Raw genomic sequence first — 22851 nt, 5'->3', positions numbered from 1 at the left:
CCAGCGTGGGCAACAGACCGACTCCAGCGTGGGCAACAGGCCGAGGCTCCGTCTTCAAAAAAAAAAAAAAAAAGGTAGAGATAAAAGGACATCATGTCGGCAATGCCCTCTCAAATGGTAGAATGATATAGCACGTCCAAAACGGTAACATTTGTGGAATCTAGAAGGGTTTATGGGAATTATTTGTACTAGTTTAGCAATATTTCTGTAAGTGTGAGTTACTTTAAAATGAAAGGTTAACAAAGTTACTGAGATTAGGGAGAGAACGTGAGAAGCGAACAGGCCTAGTACTAAGCCATGACCAACCAACAAATAAAACTCGGGGAAATAAAAAGGAAGTCAAATGGCATGCGACCAACGGAAGACATAGCTTCCGTACTCTTAACCCTAAATTACTAAGCGATGATCTTCCTGCAGCTCTCCAATCCAAATCACCAAAGACAATCTCGCCGCCCAACTTTGCCAAAAACTAATTCCGCTCCAGCCGGCTCCGCCATGTTTTTCCAGCGAGCTGCGCGTACGCACGCACGGGTCCACGCACCAACCAATTGGTGCACACGTCGGAGTCTCGTTACCGAAGGGGCGGTGCGTTCTTCTACACATGCGCACGGTTGAGCGGGGCTCCTTCTCTCTCGCCGAACGCCGCCAACATGGTGAGTCTTACTGATGCGGGCTCAGGGGCTGGCGACCATGCCGTTCAACCTCCACCTCTGCTGGGAAGCTGAGGCGCCGAACGGCTCCCAGAGGGTCTCGGGAAGCGCATGGTGAGGGTCCCCGGACCGACCGTGCACCGAAAACTGACCCTTCCTGGACTCGCGGCTGGCGAGCGCGTGGAGGGCCCGGCAAGGCCTGGCGCGCCTTGGGCCACGGGTGCGCGCCTCTGCCGCTGGAGCTGGACTGCCGAGGCGGCTAGTGGTCCGAGGGCCTTGTCCCGCCGCCTGGGCCTTGCGGAGCTGAGAGCTGGCAGGCGGTGGCGGTGGGAGCGGGCTTTAGCTACTGAGGCGTCTGCCGATTTCGTCCTTCCGGGTTGGCGCCTGGCGCTCGGGCAGGTGTTCCCCTGCAGCATTCCTTTTCGCTGAATTTAACCATGTCGTCTCTAGCTGCAGAAAGTGACATATCTAGTGAGTATTTATAAGTAAGTTTCACTGTCCTTTCTCCCCCAATTTTAGGTGTTCAGGCGCTTTGTGGAGGTTGGCCGGGTGGCCTACGTCTCCTTTGGACCTCATGCCGGAAAATTGGTCGCGATTGTAGATGTTATTGATCAGAACAGGGTAAGTGTCACAACCTCTTACTAAACATGGCAGTGGACATGTGCTCTGCAGTTGACAAATGAATTGTCTCGATGGCTGTGTAAGATGAGGTTGCTGTGGGTAGTAGCTTTATTTTACCATTGAGGAAACAGGTAATGGTAAGGGTTGTAAGCACAGCCTTAAATTAGCTCTTAGTATTGAATTTTAGTGTTGCCACTTAAGGTAGAGCCCGTTATGGACTGAAAAGTTGGTTAGTTTTAAATGAGTTACTACTAGTTTTAAATGCGTAAAGTGAGTTTAGAACAGATCCAACACATAGAAAGCACTTTTGTATCTACTGCTGTGTATTTGAGACAAGCAAACTAAGGAGTTGACCACCGGCTATAAATGAACAGGGATCAGAGTCCTAAAGTTGCTTGTAAATCACATGTGGTTGGTTTCTATGGGGTACTAATAGTCTAAAAAGGAACATTTAATGGTGTGGAGAAATGTTTGTGTTGAGCAAAAGAAGTAAACGTACGTGACCCAGATAGGACAATCCCTGTCTTAGCAATTTATTTAAATAGTAGTGTGGGTTTGATGGCCCTGAACGGATAAGTAATTTTACAGAACCATCTGACCATTTTAATTGCTGTTAGATTTTGCACTGAAGTTCTTGATGTTTGTGTTCTAGGCTTTGGTCGATGGACCTTGCACTCAAGTGAGGAGACAGGCCATGCCTTTCAAGTGCATGCAGCTCACTGATTTCATCCTGAAGTTTCCACACAGGTAACTATCCACTAATATCACTCCTCCCTCCCATCCCCAGATTTGTTTATACTAGTGAAAGTTTGTTTTAGAGTAAACAATATGGAAGATTCCGAGCCATCCTGAAAAAGGATTTACATTATAGAAGTAGACAGGGATTATTTACTTTTAAAATGTCCTGGGTGTGATAGCTCACGCCTGTTATCCCAGTACTTTGGGGGGCCATGGTGGGAGGGTCTCTTGAGCCCAAGAGTTTCAAGACCAGCATGGGCAACATGGTGAAAACCCCTGTCTACAAAAAATACAAAAAAATTCGTTGGGCATGGTGGCACGTTCCTGTAATCCCAGGTAGGGGGGCCGTGGGGGTGCTGAGTTGGGAGGATCACTTTAGTGAGATCTAGACTGCAGAGAGCCATGATCATGCCACTGCACTCCAGCATGGATGACAGAATGAGACCCTGTCTCGAAAATAAATAAAATAAATGCCTTAAGGTCACTTTTCTACCCTGGTAGTTTAGGGCTTTCCCTTTGTTTAGACTTGCCATCCTCTTCTGGTCTCTGCCAAACTTTTAGCTTAAAGTAACAAAAGTACTAAGTCTTGTGTTTTTTGATACTAGCTATCATTAGGCAAGCTCTTAGTGTGTGTCAGTTACACAATATTTAACATGAAGGGTTTTATCCCTAGCTTACATTTAAATGAGACGGTGAATAGTGGTTCTTTTTTGACATGAAAATTAAAACACTTTAGTGTGTTGCTATACAGTTAATTCAACTCACAATGATGGTTACAGTGGAACATGTACTATCATGTGGCCACTACAGATAAAGTAGGTCTAAATAATGTAATTTTGCATGCTTTAAAAAATAGTCAAAAACTTGCTGTATGCTGAGCGCTACAGACACTGCAGTACGTGTATTAACACATAATGGAAGTACTGGTGGTTGGAAACATGCCACTTGAACAACCTCAGTGAACATAGCCGTGCTGCTGCTACTATGACATACCACGTTGTTTGAAGCACAATTAGGGATGAAGCTTGAGCATACTTGTCAAAGTTCAAAGCAGTAGAAAATACCTGGTAACTTAGATTTTTCACTAGGTACTCTTGTAATTCTGCCTTGGATTCCGGAGCACCCTGGATTTTATTTTAGGATGTTTGGCCACAAATTTTACTGTAAAAATTTTTTTTAAAGAGCATAAGAGTTAACATTAATTACTTTGTTTGTTATGAGAATGAATGGCTTGGATGGGTGCAGTGGCTCATACCTGTAATCTCAGCACTTTGGGAGGCCAAGGCGGGAAGATAACTTGAGGCCAGGAATTTGAGACCAGCCTAGCCAACCCCGTCTCCACTAAAAGTCCAAAAATTAGTCGAGTATGGTGGTGTACTCCTGTAGTCCCAGCTATTTGAGTGGATGAAACAGTAGAATTGCTAGAACCTAGGAAGTGGAAGTCGCAGTGAGCCAACATTGCGCCAGTGCATTCTCCAATCTGGGTTACAGAGCAAGACCCTGTCTCAAAAGAAAAAAAAAAAAGGTTTTCAACACGTCCACTACCCAAGTGGAATTATATATAGTCAGAGGTGGGGTTTTTGTGTTGTTTGTTTTCCGGGTGGCTCTTTCTTTCTTTTTTTTGACACAGAGTCTCACTCTGTCACCCAAGCTAGAGTGCAGTGATACAATCTCGGCTAACTGCAACCTCAGCCTCCCAAGTAGCTGGGATTATAGGCACCTGCAACCACGCTTGGCTAATGTTTGTGTTTTTAGTAAAGATAGGGTTTCACTATGTTGGTCAGGCTGGTCTTGAACTCCTGACCTCAGGTGATCCACCCACCTCGACCTCCCAAAGTGCTGGGATTACAGATGTGAGCCACTGCGCCTGGCCGAGAGGTAGTTTTTAAATTCATAAAATGGACTTGGCTGGGTGCAGGCTCACACCTGTAGTCCCAGCACTTTGGAAGGCCAAGGTGGAGGATTGCTTGAGCCCAGGAGTTGGAGAGCAGCATGGGCAACGTAGCAAGACCCTGTCTCTACAAAAAATACAAAAATTAACTGGATATGCTGGTATGCACCTGTAGTCCCAGCTACTTGGGAGGCTGAGGCAGGAGGATGGCTTGAGCCAAGAAGGTCGAGGCTGCAGTGAGCCGTGATCATACCACTGCATTCCAGCCTGGGTGGCAAGCAAGATCCTCTCTAAAAGAAAAATTGGAACTGGATTACAGTTTTGATTAAAATATGCTTGAAATTACAACCTTTTCTGGCTTACTAAACACAAATATGAGTAAAATACATAGTGTGCCAGGCGTCGTGTCTTATGTAGAGAAAGAAGTGTAACAGGAAGAGTGCTTTTTAAGGAACAAAGAAAGTGTCCTTGATAATGAGTGACTGCAAAGCTGATCTGTGGTCTTGGCTCGTTCTAGTGCCCGCCAGAAGTATGTCCGACAAGCCTGGCAGAAGGCAGACATCAATACAAAATGGGCAGCCACACGATGGGCCAAGAAGATTGAAGCCAGAGAACGGGTAATAACTTGGGGTCATATGGATTCTGGTCCTTTTTTTGGAGAGTTCAAGGTAGTGTGAGAGGGATAATTTTTATTTATTTTTTTAACAGAAAGCCAAGATGACAGATTTTGATCGTTTTAAAGTTATGAAGGCAAAGAAAATGGTAAGATTTAAGATCTGTGTTTTTGTGTAACAGCTTTAGAATAATGAGGGAGCAGTAGCCAAACCCCATTTCAAGCTACCGGCTTCTTGGGAGCTTTCTGTAAAAAGGGAGAATTTATCCTCTCTTGTGTTTCATGATGTCATTATGGAGTTGTTACTTTTTTTCAGATGCAGGGGAACAGACCACTTAATGCCCTTTATAAAACCAGCATAAATTGGAGTTTATTGTATGTATACACAATAAATGCTTTCTTACATTGATAATTTTCAGAGGAACAGAATAATCAAGAATGAAGTTAAGAAGCTTCAAAAGGCAGCTCTCCTGAAAGCTTCTCCCAAAAAAGCACCTGGTACTAAGGGTACTGCTGCTGCTGCTAAAGTTCCAGCAAAAAAGATGACCACCGCGAGTAAAAAGGCTCCAGCCCAGAAGGTTCCTGCCCAGAAAGTCACAGGCCAGAAGGCTGCGCCTGCTCCGAAAGCTCAGAAGGGTCAAAAAGCTCCAGCCCAGAAAGCACCTGCTCCAAAGGCATCTGGCAAGAAAGCATAAGTGGCAGTCAAAAGAAGTAATAAAGGTTCTTTTTGACATGTTGGCAAATGTATTTAAGCCTTTGGATTTAAAGCCTGTTGAGGCTGGAGTTAGGAGGCAGATTGATAGTAGGATTATAATAAACATTAAATAATCAGTTCCTTAATCTCACTCTCTGCTCATACTTGGATAGATAGTGCAAAATCATTGCAAAGTCATAACTGATCATGTCATGAGAAATCATGATAACTTAGAACACCAAGTGACACAAGTGACATTTTTTTCTTATGGTCACCTTGGCTTCAGAACATTTTTTTTTCCTTGTACAGATATGTTTGCCATAAATAGGTAAAGTGACAGCTTCTTGATGCTCAAGAGTCTAGCCATTTTTTGTTTTGTTTTGTTTTGTTTTTGAGACAGTCTTACTGTGTCACCCAGGCTGGAGTGCAGTGGCGCGATCTCAGCTCTCTGCCACCTCCACCTTCCGGGTTCAAGTGATTCTCCTGCCTTGGCCTCCCAGGTAGCTGGGCCTACAGGCACCTGCCACCACGCCCAGCTAAATTTAGTATTTCTTGTAGAGATAGGGATTCGTTATGTTGGCCAGGCTGGTCTTGAACTCCTGACCTTGTGATCCGCCTGTCTCAGCCTCCCAAAGTGCTGGGATTACAGGCATGAGCCACTGCATTTGGCCTTTTTTGTTGTTTTTTTGAGACAGTCTTGCTCTTGTCACCCAGGCTGGAGTGCAGTGACACGATCTCGGCTCAGTGCAACCTCTGCCTCCTGGGCTCAAGCGATTCTCCTGCCTCAGCCTGAGTAGTTGGGACTACAGGCATGTGCCTCACGCCTGGCTAGTTTTTGTGTTTTTAGTAGAGACGGGGTTTGACTGTGTTGGCCGTGCTGGACTTGAACTCCTGACCTCAGGTGATACACCCGCCTTGGCCTCCCAAAGTGCTGGGATTACAGGTGTGAGCCACTCTGCCCGGCCTGCAAATTTTCTTACAAAAAGTAGGAAAATAAGGCAAGTATAAAAATTACAGGTTGAGCATATTTCTAATCCAAGAAGCTCTAACCTCTGAAACTGAGCTATGACACAACAATACAAAATCCCTAGCCTACCCTCATGGTGGGTTATAGTCAAAATGCAGGTACACAATACTATTCATTGTCCCTGAGGAAGTAGTAGTTGACCTTCAGGGTATGTGGATATGAAGCATAAATGAATTTCCTATATAGACCTAGGTCCCAAGCATTTCAGATAAGATACTTACCTTGTATATAGTAGATTGGACTTTTGGTTCTCTCTACCACAAAATTTAGGTAATTTGGGGCAATCCTGACCTCAGGTGGTCTGTCTGCCTTGGCTTCCCAAAGTGCTGGGATTACAGGCGTGAGCCACCGCTTCCGGCCAGGAATACGTTTTAAATGAAGCTCATTTTTTAACCAAGAGCTAGCTTCAAGCTTCATTGGGGTAAAGGAAAAAGCACATTGATTTGCTTGACAGTAGGTGAGTGGTATGGTGTAATAAGGAAAATAGGGACAATTTGGGATTACCTGTTCTACTCTGTAGAGAATTGTTTAGAGAAAGTGGAATCTACAGCTAAAATGAGAAGGTGGCGTAAGGGGAAGAATGACATCAGATAGGAAATAAACGAATTGATAATGTAGACTGGCTTGGGACCACAACAAGAAAGTAGGTTAGTGGTTAGATCCTGTAGGGGAGCATGGGAAGCTACTGAGGGTTTTTTTAAATGGAGTGATATCTCAGATTTAGATCATTGAACTGGTAAGACTGAAACTTACGGGATCAAGACTGGGAATGCTGGGGTTGGCAGTATAATCCAAGGAAGTGGCAGTGGTGATGCCATTTACGTGGTCTTGATCATGCATTGGACTGCAGAAATAAGTGAGAAAACAATGTGTCGGGGTTTCTGGTTTGTACCTCTGACTCATTGGTTGTGAGGGAACATGAGGCAGGGTAAAGTTTATCCAGGTAAGATGAGTTAGATATGTAGACTATCTGGGTGTATATGCAAAGACTGCAGACAATCTATACTAAAATCCTAGCTCTGCCTCTTGAAAGCTATGTAGTTTAGGCACATAGCCAAAACCCAGTTTCCTCATCTATATGGTAAGCTTCAGAGTAGTTAATAAATCATGATACGTAGTCCAGCAACTGGTTCCCCTGGTAAGAGCTGTGATGATGACACAAGGAGGAAAGGTTTCAGGACAGACTTGGGATTCATAAATATATAAGTAGTCACTGACTGCCCAGGGGTAGAATGACAACAATCAAGAGATGAGTAGAGAGGTTGGAAAGAAGTCACGAGGGGTGGGAAACTAGCAGGGGCACATGGAAGCCAGGGAAAGAATTTTGCTTGAGATTGTCAAAGTGAGGGGAAAAGGGCAGTAAGTGAAGGAGAAATGTATGGGGTTCAGAGGTTTTGTTTTTGTAAATCTGGAGTGATGGGCATGTTCAAATGCTTCTGGGAAAGGAACTAATAGAGAAGCTTGGCCCTTCGAAAAACAGGAAGGGATGGATCCTAAGGGAGAGGAGGAAGGATTAGCTTTAGAGGAAAGATGTATTTTACATGAGGAAAAGGAAGAAAAGGTGGGTTTAGACACTAAATCTGTAGGTTTGCTGTTAGGAAATTGAAGATTTTTCACCTTGATCTCTGAAGTTTTTCTGGAGTTAGCAAGGCAAGGTCATACACTGAGAAGGAGGGATGAGGGAATGTAGATTTACAGACATACAGGTTGTAATTGCTTCTGGAGGAAAGGGGAGAGCACTTCTGTCAGACTGCCAGCGGCCTTGAGGGCCCTTTGGCTACAGTCCACGAGGTGCTCAGTGGATAAGAAAGCTTCAGGGTAGAAGCAGTATTCAAGCTGCACCTAGAAAATAGTGCAATATAGAACAGTGGAAATTGGAAATTCCAATCTTGGAATCTCTAGGAAAGTAACTGAGGCATATGATGCCTGAAAAGGAGTAGAAAATAAAATTAATAAGGTGGGGCCATATGATAAAAGATTTGAGACCTGGCACTGTGGCTCACACCTGTAATCCCAGCACTTTGGGAGGCTGAGGCAGGCAGATCACCTGACGTCAGGAGTCCAAGACCGGCTTGGCCAACATGGTGAAACCCCGTCTCTACTGAAAATACAAAAATTAGATAGGCATGCAGCATGCCTGTAATCCCAGCTACTTGGGAGACTGAAGTAGGAGAATCACTTGAACCCAGGAGGTGGAGGTTGCAGTGAGCTGACATCACGCCATTGCATTCCAGCTTGTGTGACAGAGGGAAACTGTCTCAAGAAAAAAAAAAGAGCAAGGGAGTAATCTTCAGGAAGTTTAGTCTAATAGTACAGTATGGATTGGGTTGGGGGATGGGGAAGGAGAGCAGAAAATTGTTGAAATATCCAGGTACATAAAAGTCTACTTTGATTATGGAGAACTACACACTTGTTCAGTCACCCTCATTGGAGATAGGGGATGGCATACGAAAAGAATGCTGATTTTGGGCAGGGCACGGTGGCTCAAGCCTTTAATCCCAGCACTTTGGGAGGCCGAGGGAGGTGGATCAGGGGTTCGAGACCAGCCTGGCCAATGAAACCCTGTCTATTAAAAATCAAAAAAAAAAAAAAAAAAAAAAAAAGGCCGGGCGCGGTGGCTCAAGCCTGTAATCCCAGCACTTTGGGAGGCCAAGACGGGCGGATCACGAGGTCAGGAGATCGAGACCATCCTGGCTAACACGGTGAAACCCCGTCTCTACTAAAAAATACCAAAAAACTAGCCGGGCAAGGTGGTGGGCGCCTGTAGTCCCAGCTATTCGGGAGGCTGAGGCAGGAGAATGGCGTAAACCCGGGAGGTGGAGCTTGCAGTGAGCTGAGATCCGGCCACTGTACTCCAGCCTGGGCAACAGAGCGAGACTCCGTCTCAAAAAAATAAAAAAATAAAATGCTGATTTCAGAGTCATATTCAGGTTTAAATTCTGGCATTCAGCCCAAACTCATTACATTACTTAACGTGAGTCTCATCTAAAAAGCAAAGATCCTCATACCTGCCTTATATGGCAAGGATCAAATGAGTCAAATAAGATGCTTGTGAAAGTGAGGACAGGATCTATCCTCAACACCTGGCGCAATTCTTTTTACACATTAGGTACTTATTAATTTGGGTTGAATTGTGTTGAACTAACCTGGTGGTATAAGCAAAATTTGGAAGTTTGGTTTTCAGAAAGTCTTGACTTCCTCTAATCTCTTAAGTAATTGGCATGTCCTCTAATTCATATTTTTCCCCCCTCATCTGTTGGTGAAACACTGTTTATCCCTTTGTACTAAAATTAAAGGCTACCTCATTCTTCTAGCTAGCTGATTTTTTAAAATCTAGACTAAACCATAAGTCATTTACATTTAAATAAAATATTACAGTTGAAAGTAAAAGGTCCTTTCATTATCTCCACTTCCAATTCCAGTACCCTGTATAAAGGAAAATATACACATCTTGCAGACATTTTTTGAAGTATTTGTAGTATAGGACATAAACATATATGTGCTTGTTTTAAGCAAATTTCATATTCTGCAACTTGTTTTTTTTCTTAATATGTTCTGGAGATCTTATCTAGTCAGCCTCTAAATTAGAGTTCTTCAGAAAAACAACCAATGGGATGGATGAATGGGCTCAAGAGATTATGGAAACCAAGAAGTCCCACAAAATACCATCTGCAAGCTGGAGAACCAGGAAAGCTGATTGGGATAATTCAAGCTGGGTCCAGAGGCCTGAGAACTAGAAGTGACGGTGTAAGTCCTGGTCTGAGACCAAAGGCTTGATCAAGATTCAAGAGCATCAACAACTGAGGGCAGGAGAGGATGGGTTTCCCAGATTAAAAAAGCAAATTCGGCCGGGCTCGGTAATTCTTGCCTGTAATCCCAGCACTTTGGGAGGCCGAGGCAGGCAGATCACCTGAGGTCAGGAGTTCAAGACCAGCCTGACCAACATGGAGAAACCCCGTCTGTACTAAAAATACAACATTAGCCGGGTGTGGTGGTACATGCCTGTAATCCCAGCTACTCAGGAGGCTGAGACAGGAGAATTGCTTGAACTCAGGAAGCGGAGGTTGCAGTGAGTCGAGATTGCACAGTTGCACTCCAGCCTGGGCAACAAGAGTGAAACTCCATCTCAAAAAAAAAAAAAAAAAAAAAAAAAAATTCACACTTCCTCCGCCATTTTGTTCTATTTGAACCTTCCGTGGATAGGATGATGCCCACCTGCATTGGTGAAGGTCATCTTTACTCAGTCTACCCATTCAAATGCCAATCTCTTCCAGAAGTAATCTCACAGATCCAGAAATGTTTTGCTTATTAATCTACCTCATTCTTTTTTATCTTCTGCATAATAATCCACAACATGAATGTTTACGTTTGACCTCTTGATAGACATTTAGGATGATGCCAATTTCTTTTTCTGGTTTTTTGTTTTTTATTTTTTGTTTGGCTGGAGTGCAGTGGTGTGATCTCGGCTCACTGCAACCTCTGCCTCCCCGGTTCAAGCAATTCTCCTGCCTCAACCTCCTGAGTAGCTGGGATTACAGGAGCACATCACCACACATGGCTAATGTTTGTGTTTTTAGTAGAGACGGGGTTTCACCATGTTAGTCAGGCTGGTCTCCATCTCCTGACCTCGTGATCCACCCCTCTCTGTCTGCCAAAGTGCTGGGATTACAGGCATGAGCCACTGCAACAGGCCCTCTTTTTCTGTTTAAACAGTGCTTCCCATGAATGTCCTTGTATGTACTTCCTCCTGTACTCAATGGTGTTTATCTGGCGAACATCGCCAATCAGTGCACTTGCTGGATTGAAGAATATGAGTGTTTTTACCACTCTTTCAGTAGGCTGTACCAGTTTAGACTTGCTCTACCAATTTAGATTTCCATCAGCAATAAACAAAGACATTCCTGCCTGGCAGTCTTGAACTCCTGCTGTTATCTGTTAAATTTTTGCCGATGTGTGAAAAGTAGTATCTTTCTTTAACTTGCATTTTCCTGGTCCAATAGTGCACTAAATGCCCGAGTTCTGTGTTTATTCTGTTTGGATAGCCATTAGATAGCCATTAAGTCCACTCATAGAGTTACTTTAAATGTTTTCCTTTAGTTTCCTCCCACATTTTCAAATAAAATTTAGAATTAGCTTGTCAAGTAAGTTAAACCATATTGTGATTTTTGAGATTGCATTGAATTTATAGATGTGTTAGAACAAACTCACCATCTTCATACCAACTCTTCCATTCAGGAGCATGGTATATTTCCAGTTACTTGGGCCGTCATTCTTTTCAAAATAAATAAATAAATAAACAAACTATTTATTGGCTTATTCCTGGCGATTGTTCGTTTGAGATGGAGTCTCGTTTAGTTGCCCAGGCTGGAGTGCAGTGGCGTGATCTCGGCTCACTGCAAGCTCTGCCTCCTGGGTTCACACCATTCTCCTGCCTCAGCCTCCTGAGTAGCTGGGACTACAGGCACCCTCCACCACGCTTGGCTAATTTTTTTTTTTTTTGTATTTTTAGTAGAGATGGGGTTTCACCATGTTAGCCAGGATGGTCTCGATCTCCTGACGTAGTGATCCGCCCGCCTCGGCCTCCCAAAGTGCTGGATTACAGGCATGAGCCACCGCGTCTGGCCTTTGTTTTTGAGATGAGTCTCACTCTGTTCCCCAGGCTGGAGTGTAGTGGTATGATATCGGCCCATTGCAACCTCTGTCTCCTGGGTTCAAGTGATTCTCCCACCCCAGCTTCCCAAATACCTGGGATTACAGGCGTGCACCACCACATTGGCTAATTTTTGCATTTTTAGTAGAGATGGGGTTTCACTATGTTGGCCAGGCTGGTCTTGAACTCCTGACCTCACATGATGCACCTGCCTGGACCTCCCAAAATGCTGAAATTACAGGTGTGAGCCACCATGCAGGCCATATTCCTAGTGATTTTGAACTAGTATCAGTTCCTAGTATTTTATTTTTATTTTTTTGAGACCAAGTCTCACTCCATTGCCCAGGCTGGAGTGCAGTGGCGAGATCTTGGCTCACTGCAACCTCCGCCTCCCAGGTTCAAGCAATTCTCGTCCCTCAGTCTCCCGAGTAGCTGGGATTACAGGTGCCCGCCACCATGCCCAGCTAATTTTTGTATTTTTAGTAAAAGAGATGGGGTTTCACTGTGTTGACCAGGTTGGCCTTGAACTCCCGACCTCAAGTGATCCACCCACCTCAGCCTCCCAGAGTCTGGGATTAAAGTCATAAGCCACCGCGCCTGGCTCCTAGTATCTTTTCTAACTGGATGTTGATGGATGTAAGGGGCTGCGGATTTTTGTATTTAACATCTTGTGTGTGTCCACATTGCTGAACTCTTATTGTTCTAATATAATTTTTAGTTGATTTTTTAAAATTTTCTTTTTTTCCTTTTCTTACCCCCCTTGAGACAGTGTCTTGCTCTGTCACCCAGGCTGAGTGCAGTGGTATGATCATGGCTCACTGCATCCTTGACCTCCCAGGCTCAAGTGATCCTCCTGCCTCAGCCTCCCAAGTAGCTGGGACTACAGATATGTGCCACTATGCCCAGCTAATTTATTTTTATTTTTATTTTATGTATTTATTAATTTATTTTTGAGATGGAGTTTTGCTTTTGTTGCCCAGGCTGGAGTGCAATGGTGCGATCTTGTCTCATTGCAACCTCCGCCTCCCGGGTTCAAGTGATTCTTCTGCCTCAGCCTCCCGAGTAGCTGGGATTACAGGTGCCACTCCCGCTGCCACCACAATGCCTGCTAATTTTTTTGCATCTTTAGTAGAGATGGGGTTTCAACATGTTGGCCAGGTTGTTCTCGAACTCCTGACCTCAGGTAATCCACCTTGGCCTCCCAAAGTGCTAGGATTACAGGCATGAGTTTTATGTTTTGTAGAGACAGAGTCTCACTATGTTGCCTAGGCTGATTTCGAATTGAATGCATACAGACCTGCCTTGGCCTCCCAAGGTGCTAGGATTACAGGTGTGAGCTACCATGCCCGGCTGGATGTCTTGGATTTTCTATTAGGATGATGATGAAAACAACTTATCCATTAAAAAATTGTATTACACGTCAGTAGGTATAGAAAATCTCAATAAAATGATATATTCTTAGACATTTTAATGGATAAACATGCAACTCTTTTCAAATCTGTATTATTGCCACTCCTTTCAAATACTGTTTGGAACACTGTCCTCCCGGATGAGTACCACACTGTCTTATCTCCCATTCCTTCATGTCACAAGGCCCCAAGGCAATTCTTGGAAAATGGCTGCCTGTTTTTATATTTTTATAAAACAAATCCTGTAACTGTGATGTGCTAAGGAATAGAAGTGTAATTGACCCAGCCCCTGGTTAGTGAAAATTCATCCTTTCCTCCAGTGGACATTTTATAATGATGAAGTCTTATCGTTAAATTCTGAGTCTGTGGTCTTTTCTATAACAATAATTCTGTGATCTACAAATAATGATAATTCTGTTTCCTGTATCTGCTACATGTTTTTTATTTATTTTTATTTTTGCATTTTTTTCTGATTTCTTCATCCTGTCCAACTGAAACTTTGTACCCTTTGACCAGCATGTCCCCATTTACCCATCTCAGCCGCTGGCAACCACCATTTTACTCTGCTTCTATAAGGTTAACTTTTTTGGGAGAGAGATTCTTGCTTTGTTGCCCAAGCTAGAGTGCAATAGCGTGACCTTGGCTCACTACAACCTCTGCCTCCTGGGTTCAAGTGATTCTCCCGCCTCAGCCTCCCGACTAGCTGGGATTACAGGCATGCACCACCGCGCCCAGCTAATTATTTTTTTTATTTGTTATTTTTAGTAGAGACAGGTTTTCACCACGTTGGCCAGGATGGTCTCGATCTCTTGACCTAGTGATCTGCCTGCCTTGGCCTCCCAAAGTGCTGGGATTACAGGTGTGAGCCACCGTGCCCGGCCAACTTTTTTAGGTTCTACATATAAGTGAGATCATACAGTATTTGTCTTTCTATGCCTTATTCACTAAGCATAATATCCTCCAGGTTCATCCATGTTGTCACAATGACAGGATTTTTTTCTTTTAAAGGAGGAATAATACTTCATTGTGTGTGTGTGTGTGTATACACATTTTCTTTACCATTCATCCATTGATGGACACATAGGTTGTTCCATGTCTCTGGTTCTGAATAATGTTGCAATGAACATGGAAGTACAGATATCTCTTTGACATACTGATTTTATTTTCTTTGGAAACATATCCATGTAACAGGATTGCTGAATCATACGGTATTTCTATTTTTAATTTTTTTAAAGAAACTTCCATACTCTTTTCCATGATAGTTGGACAAATTTACATTCCCATCAACAGTGTACAAGGGTTCCATTTTCTCCACAACCTACATGTTATCTGTTGTCTTTTTTTTTTTTTTTTTTTTTTTTTTTGAGACGAAGTCTCGCTCTGTCACCCAGACTGGAATGCAGTGGCATGATCTCAGCTCACTCTAACCTCCACCTCCCTGGTTCAAGTGATTCTCCTGCCTCAGCCTCCCGAGTAGCTGGGATTATGGGTGCCCACCACCACACCTGTTGTCTGATTTTTGTATTTTAGTAGAGATGGGTTTTTGCCATGTTGGCCAAGCTGGTCTCAACTCCTGAGCTCAAGCAATCCACCTGCCTCGGCCTCCCAAAGTGCTGGGATTATAGGCTTGAACCACCGCATCCAGCCATCTGTTGTATTTTTGATAATAGCCATTCTGGTTGGGCATGATGGCTCATGCCTCCCCTGGGAGGGGGAGGTTGCAGTGAGCCAAGATCGCGCCACTCTACTCCAGCCTGGGTGACAGGGATATTATGTCTCAAAAGAAAAAAAGAAATTAGAGAAAAATAAGAATCAAACATGAGATATGATTAAAACAGACTCAGAAGAAAGCTTATAGACATAAATACAAGTATGAGAGAACAAAAAAGCTATAAAAAATTAGGTATGCTATTCAAAAAAGCTAGAAAAAGAATATACGTCTCCCAAATTTTAAGAAATAAATCAATAATAAAATGAAACTGGTATGGGTATTAGAAGTGTTCATGAAAAATAAAGAAAAATGATATTAAAAATCAAACAATGGGCCGGGCGCGGTGTAAGCCTGTAATCCCAGCACTTTGGGAGGCTGAGACAGGCGGATCACAAGGTCAGGAGATCAAGACCATCCTGGCTAACACGGTGAAACCCCATCTCTACTAAAAAATACAAAAAACTAGCCGGGCGAGGTGGCGGGCACCTGTAGTCCCAGCTACTTGGGAGGCTGAGAGAGGAGAATGGCGTAAACCCGGGAGGCGGAGTTTGCAGTCAGCTGAGATCCGGCCACTGCACTCCAGCCTGGGCAACAGAGCGAGACTCCGTCTCAAAAAAAATAAAATCAAACAATGATACAGAAAAAGCAATGAAATATGAGAAAAAGACAATAAAACTAAAAGTTGGTTCTGTGAAAAATTCAATTAAAAAAAGTATAGGTAAACAGTAATTGATACAAGAAAAGGGACAAATCCCTTCAGACGTGGACATAGAAAAGTAAGATGATTTTGTATCAGTAAATTTGACAGCCTATGACAAATTATTTTCTATGGAAGAATAAAGTATCAAAATTGGTTAAAGGCATTAAAAACCTGAATGGACTAATAACCACACAAGAGACGGAAAAGTTGTCAGATATACTCATAAAATGGTGTTGGGTCCAGAATGACTTTAATAGGTGAAATTTTCACACCATTATAGAACATTTTGGCCCTAAGTTATGCTTTCCTAAATAATATGAAACTGTATATATACCTACTATAGATATGGTCTCACTCTGTTGCCCAGGCTGGAGTTCAGTAGTGTGATGAGTTTCTTGGTTGGCTGCAAACTGGTGTATGCACTGAGGTGGGGGAACCCTGGAGGAGGAACAGGGGGATGAGGGAAAGATGATGAGATTAGTTTGGAACATTTTGGATTTTAGGCTCTTGTGGAATAATTAGAAATCAACAGGCAGTTTCAAATGCACACTGCCTGGCCAGTAGGAAGCACTGTTGCCATGAGTATTATTAAATCTGGACTGCAGAAAGAGATATGGGAGTGTCTTACAGGAGAGTGGTGAGATACACAAGAATAATAATAATGTCAGCAATAATATAGCACTTATTTTGACTTAGTTTGGTACAGAACTGTACTCTGTCCATAAAAAGAGTCAAACTCTGTAAAATATTTAAAGAGATTTATTCTGAGTTAATATGAGGACCAGTGACCCACGACACAGCCCCAGGGGGTCCTGAGATCTTGTGCTCAAGGTTGTTGGGCTACAGCTTGATTTTGTATGTTTTAGGAAGATAAAAGATATCAATCAATAAATGTAAGATATACATTAGCTCCATCCGGAAAGGAGGGACAACACGAAGTGGGGAGTGTGGGGTACCTTCCATAGGGTGGATTCAAAGATTTCTTTTTTCTTTCCTTTTTTCTTTCCTTTCCTTTTCTTTTCTTTCCTTTCCTTTCCTTTTCTTTTCTTTTTCTCTTCTTTCCTTTTCTTTTCTTTTTTTTTTTTTTAAGATTTCTAACTGGCAATTAGTTGAAAGAGTTATTACCTAAAGACCTGGAATCAATTGAAGGGAATGTCTGGATTAAGATAAGAGGTTTTGGAGACCAATGTTCTTATTATGCAGATGAAACCTCGGGGTAGCAGGCTTCAGAGAGAAATGATTGTAAATGTTTCTTATCAGACTTCAAAAGGTGCCAAACTTTCTTAGTTAATTATCTCCTGGATCAAGGAAAAGACCTCAAAAGTGAAGGGGATTCTTTACAGGATGTGGATTTTCCCCACAAGAGACAGCTTTACAGGGCCATTTCAAAATATGTCAAATAAATACATTTTAGGATAAAATACTTCAGTTTATTTCAGGACCTATTATCTGTCACGTGAGACTATACTAGAGTCAGGTTAGAATTTGGTGTCTTATTGCTATAAAGAGTTTGTTTTGGGCTGGGTGCCCTGGCTCACGCCTGTAATCCCAGCACTTCGGGAGGCTGAGGCGGGCGGATCACGAGGTCGAGTTCAAGACCAGCCTGGCCAACATGGTGAAACCCCCTCTCTACTAAGAATACAAACATTAGCCTGGCGTGTTGGCGGGCGTCTGTAATCCCAGCTACTCAGGAGGTTGTGGCAGGAGAATTGCTTGAACCCGGGAGGCGGAGGTTCCAGTGAGCCAAGATCGCGCCACTGTACTCCAGCCTGGGTGACAGAGGAAGACTCCGTCTCGCGGGGTGGGGGGGGGGGGGGTTGGAATCAGTCTCTAGATCTCTGTTTTTATGTTAATGCTGGTTCGTAGTGCCTGAATTCCAAGAGCAGAATGAGGCAAGTCCGATCCCCTGCTTCCCATCGTGGCCTGAACTAGATTGCCAGGTTTTCTTTGGAAAGTTTTGGCGGAGAGGAGTGGTCCATTCAGTTGGTTGGGGGACTTAGAATTTTATCTTTGGTTTACAGAACTGTCGAATGAATTGACTCAGTTAATCCACTGAATTTATAAATTACAAACTTTTACCATTCTCAATTGATAAATTGAGGCAACAATTTAACTTGAGCAAGTCCATACAGAGTGGAGCCAGGAACGCAATGAGACCCCATACCCCATGGTCTTAGGTCACAGTCATTAAGTGGGAGACAGGGGCTATAAATTCATTAGAATGTTAAGTTAGGAATTAAGTAAATTAGGTAAGGAGTTAGGAATTAAGTTAAGTTACGAATTAATTGTTAAATATGGAGGAATTTATCATGTAGTTGGGGTACTAAACATAAGAGAAAATAATAAAAAACCGGGCGCAGTGGCTCACGCCTGCATTCCCAGCACTTTGGGAGGCCGAGGCGGGCGGACAGCTTGAGCTCAGGAGTTCGAGAACAGCCTGCACAACACAGCAAGAACCCTGTTTCAAAAACAAAAGCAAAAAAAAAAAAAAAAAAAAAAAAATTAAAATTGAAAAGCAAACAAACCAGGCGCAGAGCGGTTGTGGAGAAGGGAAGCGAAGGGTGGGAGTTTGGTTTCGGGGGAACCATAGAGAAGGGCCAGCCTCCCGGCTTCCTAGAGAGGCTGTAGGGACGGACGGCCGGCTAGCTAGTGCTTCCATCTTGGCCACCTTGCGAGCGCTCGGGTTGAGTTTCCCGTGCTTCCCTGACTCGGCTACCTGTTCTGGAGGTCGGGCGTTGGGCCCTTGCAGAGATCGCCGAGGGGCGCGCGCGGCCGCCCGAGCCTGGGCCCAGTCCCCAGTCCTCAGAGACGCACTCGACCTTCTTGCTCCGAAGAGCTGGCCTGATGTCCTCGGGTCGCGGTATTCATGGGAAGGATGGGAGCCGTGACTATAGGGTCTTCCGCTTCCCGGGGTGGAGTGTTCAGATCCCGGTTAGGTCTTCGGTCAGCATCACCTGCTGGGACGTTGAGCGTCTTACCCTTGTCACCCGGGGCTAGGTCACCACTTGCATTTTGTCCTGCAGCCTGTGGTTTGTTTAGGGGTCTCCGTTATATCCTACTTTCTCTCCAGAGACTTGTTTTGGGGTTTTGCCACGATCACTAGAAGCATTCAGTCAATACAAACTACTTAGTAATGTATTCATAGTGGGGCCAAGAAGTTTTCTTTTTTTTTTTAAACAGCCACGCATCCACTGCAGTTATTGATTCTTGCTTTACAGATATTCTTTCTAGAGTCTCCAGTGTCACCGAGCAGATCTATAGGAGAATATGCAGAGGGAGCATTTGCAGCATCCCATGAATCAGTGGAGAGGGTGAATGAGAACAGCTAGTGTGCCAAGAATATCTGCAGTGCTAGTGGCAGGAGACAGAGGGCAAGAGGCGGCAAGTCTAGGAGACAAAACAGGATCAGTCTCATTGTGGTTCTCTCTTAGCTCAGCAGGTTCTTACTTTTCCAAACCTAGAGGGCAGTGCATGAAGCCAGGAGTCATCAGCCATGCTCCAGACAGTGTGGTTCCAGGTGAGCAGAGATTTCTTTCAGCTTTCTGTACTCAGAACAGATATGGAAGGCCCAGTAGCCTGACTTGGCCAGTCCCATGCTTAGTTTTACATCCTTCGATAGACTATGTAAAAACAGTATGCGAGGGCAGTTGATGAACGAGAGTAGGTGAATTTTGGAGGGTTAGGTGGGTTGGAAAAGAAGGAATGAATTATCCTAGAAAATGGGAATCTGCATTCATGAGAACTGAAAGTGTGGCCTGGAGATGAGCAGCTTTTGCACCACAGAGGGCGCTTGTGAGGCAAAATGTCAGGCCTCCTCCCCAGATTTCCTGAATCAAGAATCTACATTTTTACAAGATCTGGAAAATTAAAGGGCAAATTGAAATTTGAGGAGTGCTAGTCTGCGTAACAGTACACAAAGGAAAACCATTTCTGAGGTTAAATAGACACTTCCAAGGGAGTAGTTTACCCTTCAGACTACTCATTTAAGGTACAGTGAAGCCAGAACTGGAAGCATTTGGAAAATGTAGATGGATGAGGGAGGTGTATTTTTGGAGGAATGATGAGTTTGGAGCTGAAGCCAGTGCCTTTAGCTCAATGCAAAGACATCAGGCTAACCTCTGTGAGAGTCTATATCCTTTCTTGGCTACAAATTCATGTAGCATTGGGAGCACTTGTCCCTCCAGTTTTCTTGGTGGTAGATGATGGTTTTACTGGATTTTTCCCCAGTGTCCTAGATCATGTAATGAGAAAACTGAGTTTATCATGTAATGGATGTATCTTGTAACGAGAAAGCTCCATCCCAAGGACTTACAATGTGTGTGTCCTTCTTTTGGTGGATATTGGACCATCCACTTCTGTTGGAGCACTTCAGAGAAAATCCATTCCTACAAGTTGGGAAGTGTTCTGTGGGGATATGCTGTGCTCTCCTGGTGCTTTGCCTGAAGTGCAGTAATCACTTAGGATTAGATTCCACAAAGAGGACCCAAATGACAGTGGATTAAACAAGGTCAAGGCTTCTCTCTCATACAAAAGTGTCAAGAGTCAATCCAGGGCTAGTGTGGCAGCTCCTCTATTATCCTGCTCTCAGACTCTGTCTTTCTGTTCTACCATCCTAGTAGTGTCTCACCTGCCCTAGGCCACTTTATTGTCCAAGGTGGCTGCTTGATCGCTAACCATCATGTGTGCATTCCAGCTAGAAGAGGAGCTACCAAAAAAAAAAAAAAAAAAAAGGTGAACCTCTCTCTTTTAGGAACCTTCCCATAAGTCCCCAACAATATTTATACTTGCATTTCATTGGCCCCACTGGGTTGCCAGGGCTGAGTGCAACCTCAAGTAAAATTAGGATTCCAATACTAAGAAAGAAAGGGGTTACACACACACATCTGTCAGTCTTTGCTACAATCTCTAAGAGGAACATTTGTCATTTAGAATCTTCTAGGAAGTTCCCCCAATCGCATCTGTGGTTGTAGTAAGTGCTGAGATTTATATGATATCATGTGCCAGGTGATATCTTAGTGCCTTACAGATAATAACTTATGCCATCCTTGTAAGAGTCGTATCAGATAATTACTATTATTATCCCGGTTTTACAAATGGGGACAACCGAGGCACAGAAAGTTTAACTGTCTCATCCAAGGTTAACAGCTAATGAGTATTAGAGATACTATTTGAACCTAGGGAGTCCAGCTTAGAGCAGGGTTTTTCAACCTTGGCATCATTTACATTTGGGACAGATAATTCTTTGTTTGGGGGATGTCCTGTTCATTATAGGATGTTCAGAAATAGCCCTGGCCCACTATCTACTAGATGCCAGTAGCACTACCATTACCACCACACTGCAGTTTTGACAACTAAAAATGTCTCCAGACATTGCCACATATTCCCTGGGGGACAAAATTGCCCCCCATGTTAAGAGCCACAGCTTTAACATCTGTGCCATTTGCCACTATGTTGTGCTGCCCCTGTAACCCACTTCCTAAAGAAGGGAGTCAATAGCCCCACTTAATGGAGAAAGAGTAAGTGCAAGTAAAGGACAGAAGAAGAATGATCACAGATAGAGAAGATCTGGAGAAGCTGAGTGTTTCCGAAAACAAGGAACCAAAGAATGTGCTGATAATTAGAGTGATGTTTCAGAGGTATGGAGAGGTAGAGCATAATGTGAAGAAAAGGGGAGATCCATATTCCCAGCTGTTGACTCTGAAGGAAGTAAGACAAGAGTATTAACAGATGTATTTATTCTGCACTGTCCAGGAAGGTACCCCCTAGCTACATGTGCCTATTTAAATTAAAATCAATTAAAGTTCCTCAGTCATGCCAGCCACATTTGAACTTTCTGGCTAAGGGGTAATCTGATTACTGTATAGTTACTGTTTTCATCTTGTAGCTAATAAGCAATCTATGAGGAGACATTTAAGATCGTGCAAATATTCTGCTTCTCATGAAAATTTCCTCCTAGATATAGCATCCATGATGATTTTTGACCAAACCAATCTTTATGATGATGATTGCAAATCTTCTAGTACTTCTTCTTTTTTTTTTTTTTTTTGTTGAGACGGAGTCTTGCTCTGTCTGTCGCCCAGGCTGGAGTGCAGTGGTGCAATCTTGGCTCACTGCAAGCTCCACCCCCTGAGTTCACGCCTTTCTCCTGCCTCAGCCTCCCGAGTAGTTGGGACTACGGGCACCCACCACCACGCCTGGCTAATTTTTTGTGTATTTTTAGTAGAGACGGAGTTTCACTGTGTTAGCCAGGAGGGTCTCGATCTCCTGACCTTGCGATCTGCCCGCCTTGGCCTCCCAAAGTGCTGGAATTACAAGCGTGAGCCACGCGACCAGTCCAAATCTTCTAGTACTTCTATGTTATATTTCTTCACTCAGAAGAGACTTCAGTACAAAGAGAAGCTTGTTGACATGAACTGAGAAAGACTACAGTGTGAGTCAGAGAGAGATGTTATAGTGGGACTAATTCATATAAAAGTGGTCAGTTCATTTTGAACTTTTTGCTTATACAACCTTGTAATAAATATTCAAAGAGGACTCCTTTTAGTCTATTTCAAAGTGCTTAATATTGCTGATTCCCATCATCTGAAAATGGACATAATAATTCTTATTTCACAGATGTGCTATAATGATTGAGCAAATTGATTTAAAAGTAGCTGACACAAAGCTCTAAACAACCTGTGATGGTTTCCTTCTTCCCTGAGAAGCTGGAGGTGGTTTTAGTGGGAAGCAGAAAGAGAGAGACACGTAGTGAAGAGGACAGCATTGGCAGGTCAGACAGAGCTTAGGTGATCAGTGGGCAGATCTCTGCAGAAGGATGGGAGATTGCCATCCTGTCCTGGAGTGAAGTGTGTTAGGAGACAAGTAACATTGCACATCACCTTCAAGGGAGAACTATTAATAGCTTCTGGTAAGGCAAGATGATCGAAAGGGGAGAACTATCCAGGATGAAAGGAACTTTATCCCCATGAAATCACTCCTCTGTCTGTAGCAGAAAATCTAGAGGAGGAAGACCAGAAAGAAGCTGAGTGGAGGGCCCTGATAGGTGCTTCAGGATGGATGGAGGCACTGTGAAAGACGATTACCTGAAAGTCGATTTAGAAAGCATGCCAGACAGTTAGAATGGCAATCATTAAAAAGTCAGGAAACA

The 22851-nt window shown here is 43.6% G+C and overlaps 2 protein-coding genes across 2 annotated transcripts in view; both read left to right on the top strand.

Moving 5' to 3' along the window:
* Positions 1–573: 573 nt before the first annotated feature.
* Positions 574–5256, top strand: RPL14 (ribosomal protein L14). The gene is made up of 6 exons (XM_017848753.1): positions 574–653; positions 1170–1271; positions 1924–2018; positions 4418–4517; positions 4609–4662; positions 4933–5256. The coding sequence occupies exons 1-6, from the start codon at positions 651–653 to the stop codon at positions 5206–5208; spliced, it is 630 nt and encodes a 209-aa protein (XP_017704242.1). The 5' UTR covers positions 574–650; the 3' UTR covers positions 5209–5256.
* Positions 5257–18345: 13089 nt separating this feature from the next.
* ZNF619 (zinc finger protein 619) overlaps positions 18346–22851 on the top strand; it is a 12701-nt gene continuing 8195 nt past the window's right edge. The window contains 2 exon segments of the mRNA XM_017848752.1: positions 18346–18564; positions 19141–19221. Coding sequence (XP_017704241.1) covers positions 19198–19221 — 24 coding nt within the window. The 5' untranslated portion in view covers positions 18346–18564; positions 19141–19197.

The sequence above is a fragment of the Rhinopithecus bieti genome, unplaced genomic scaffold, assembly GCF_001698545.2.
Source record: "Rhinopithecus bieti isolate Rb0 unplaced genomic scaffold, ASM169854v2 scaffold_31446, whole genome shotgun sequence".
In the NCBI taxonomy this organism is placed as follows: domain Eukaryota; kingdom Metazoa; phylum Chordata; class Mammalia; order Primates; family Cercopithecidae; genus Rhinopithecus; species Rhinopithecus bieti.
Note: the sequence above shows the minus strand (reverse complement) of the source record. Positions and strands in the feature narration are given on the sequence as shown.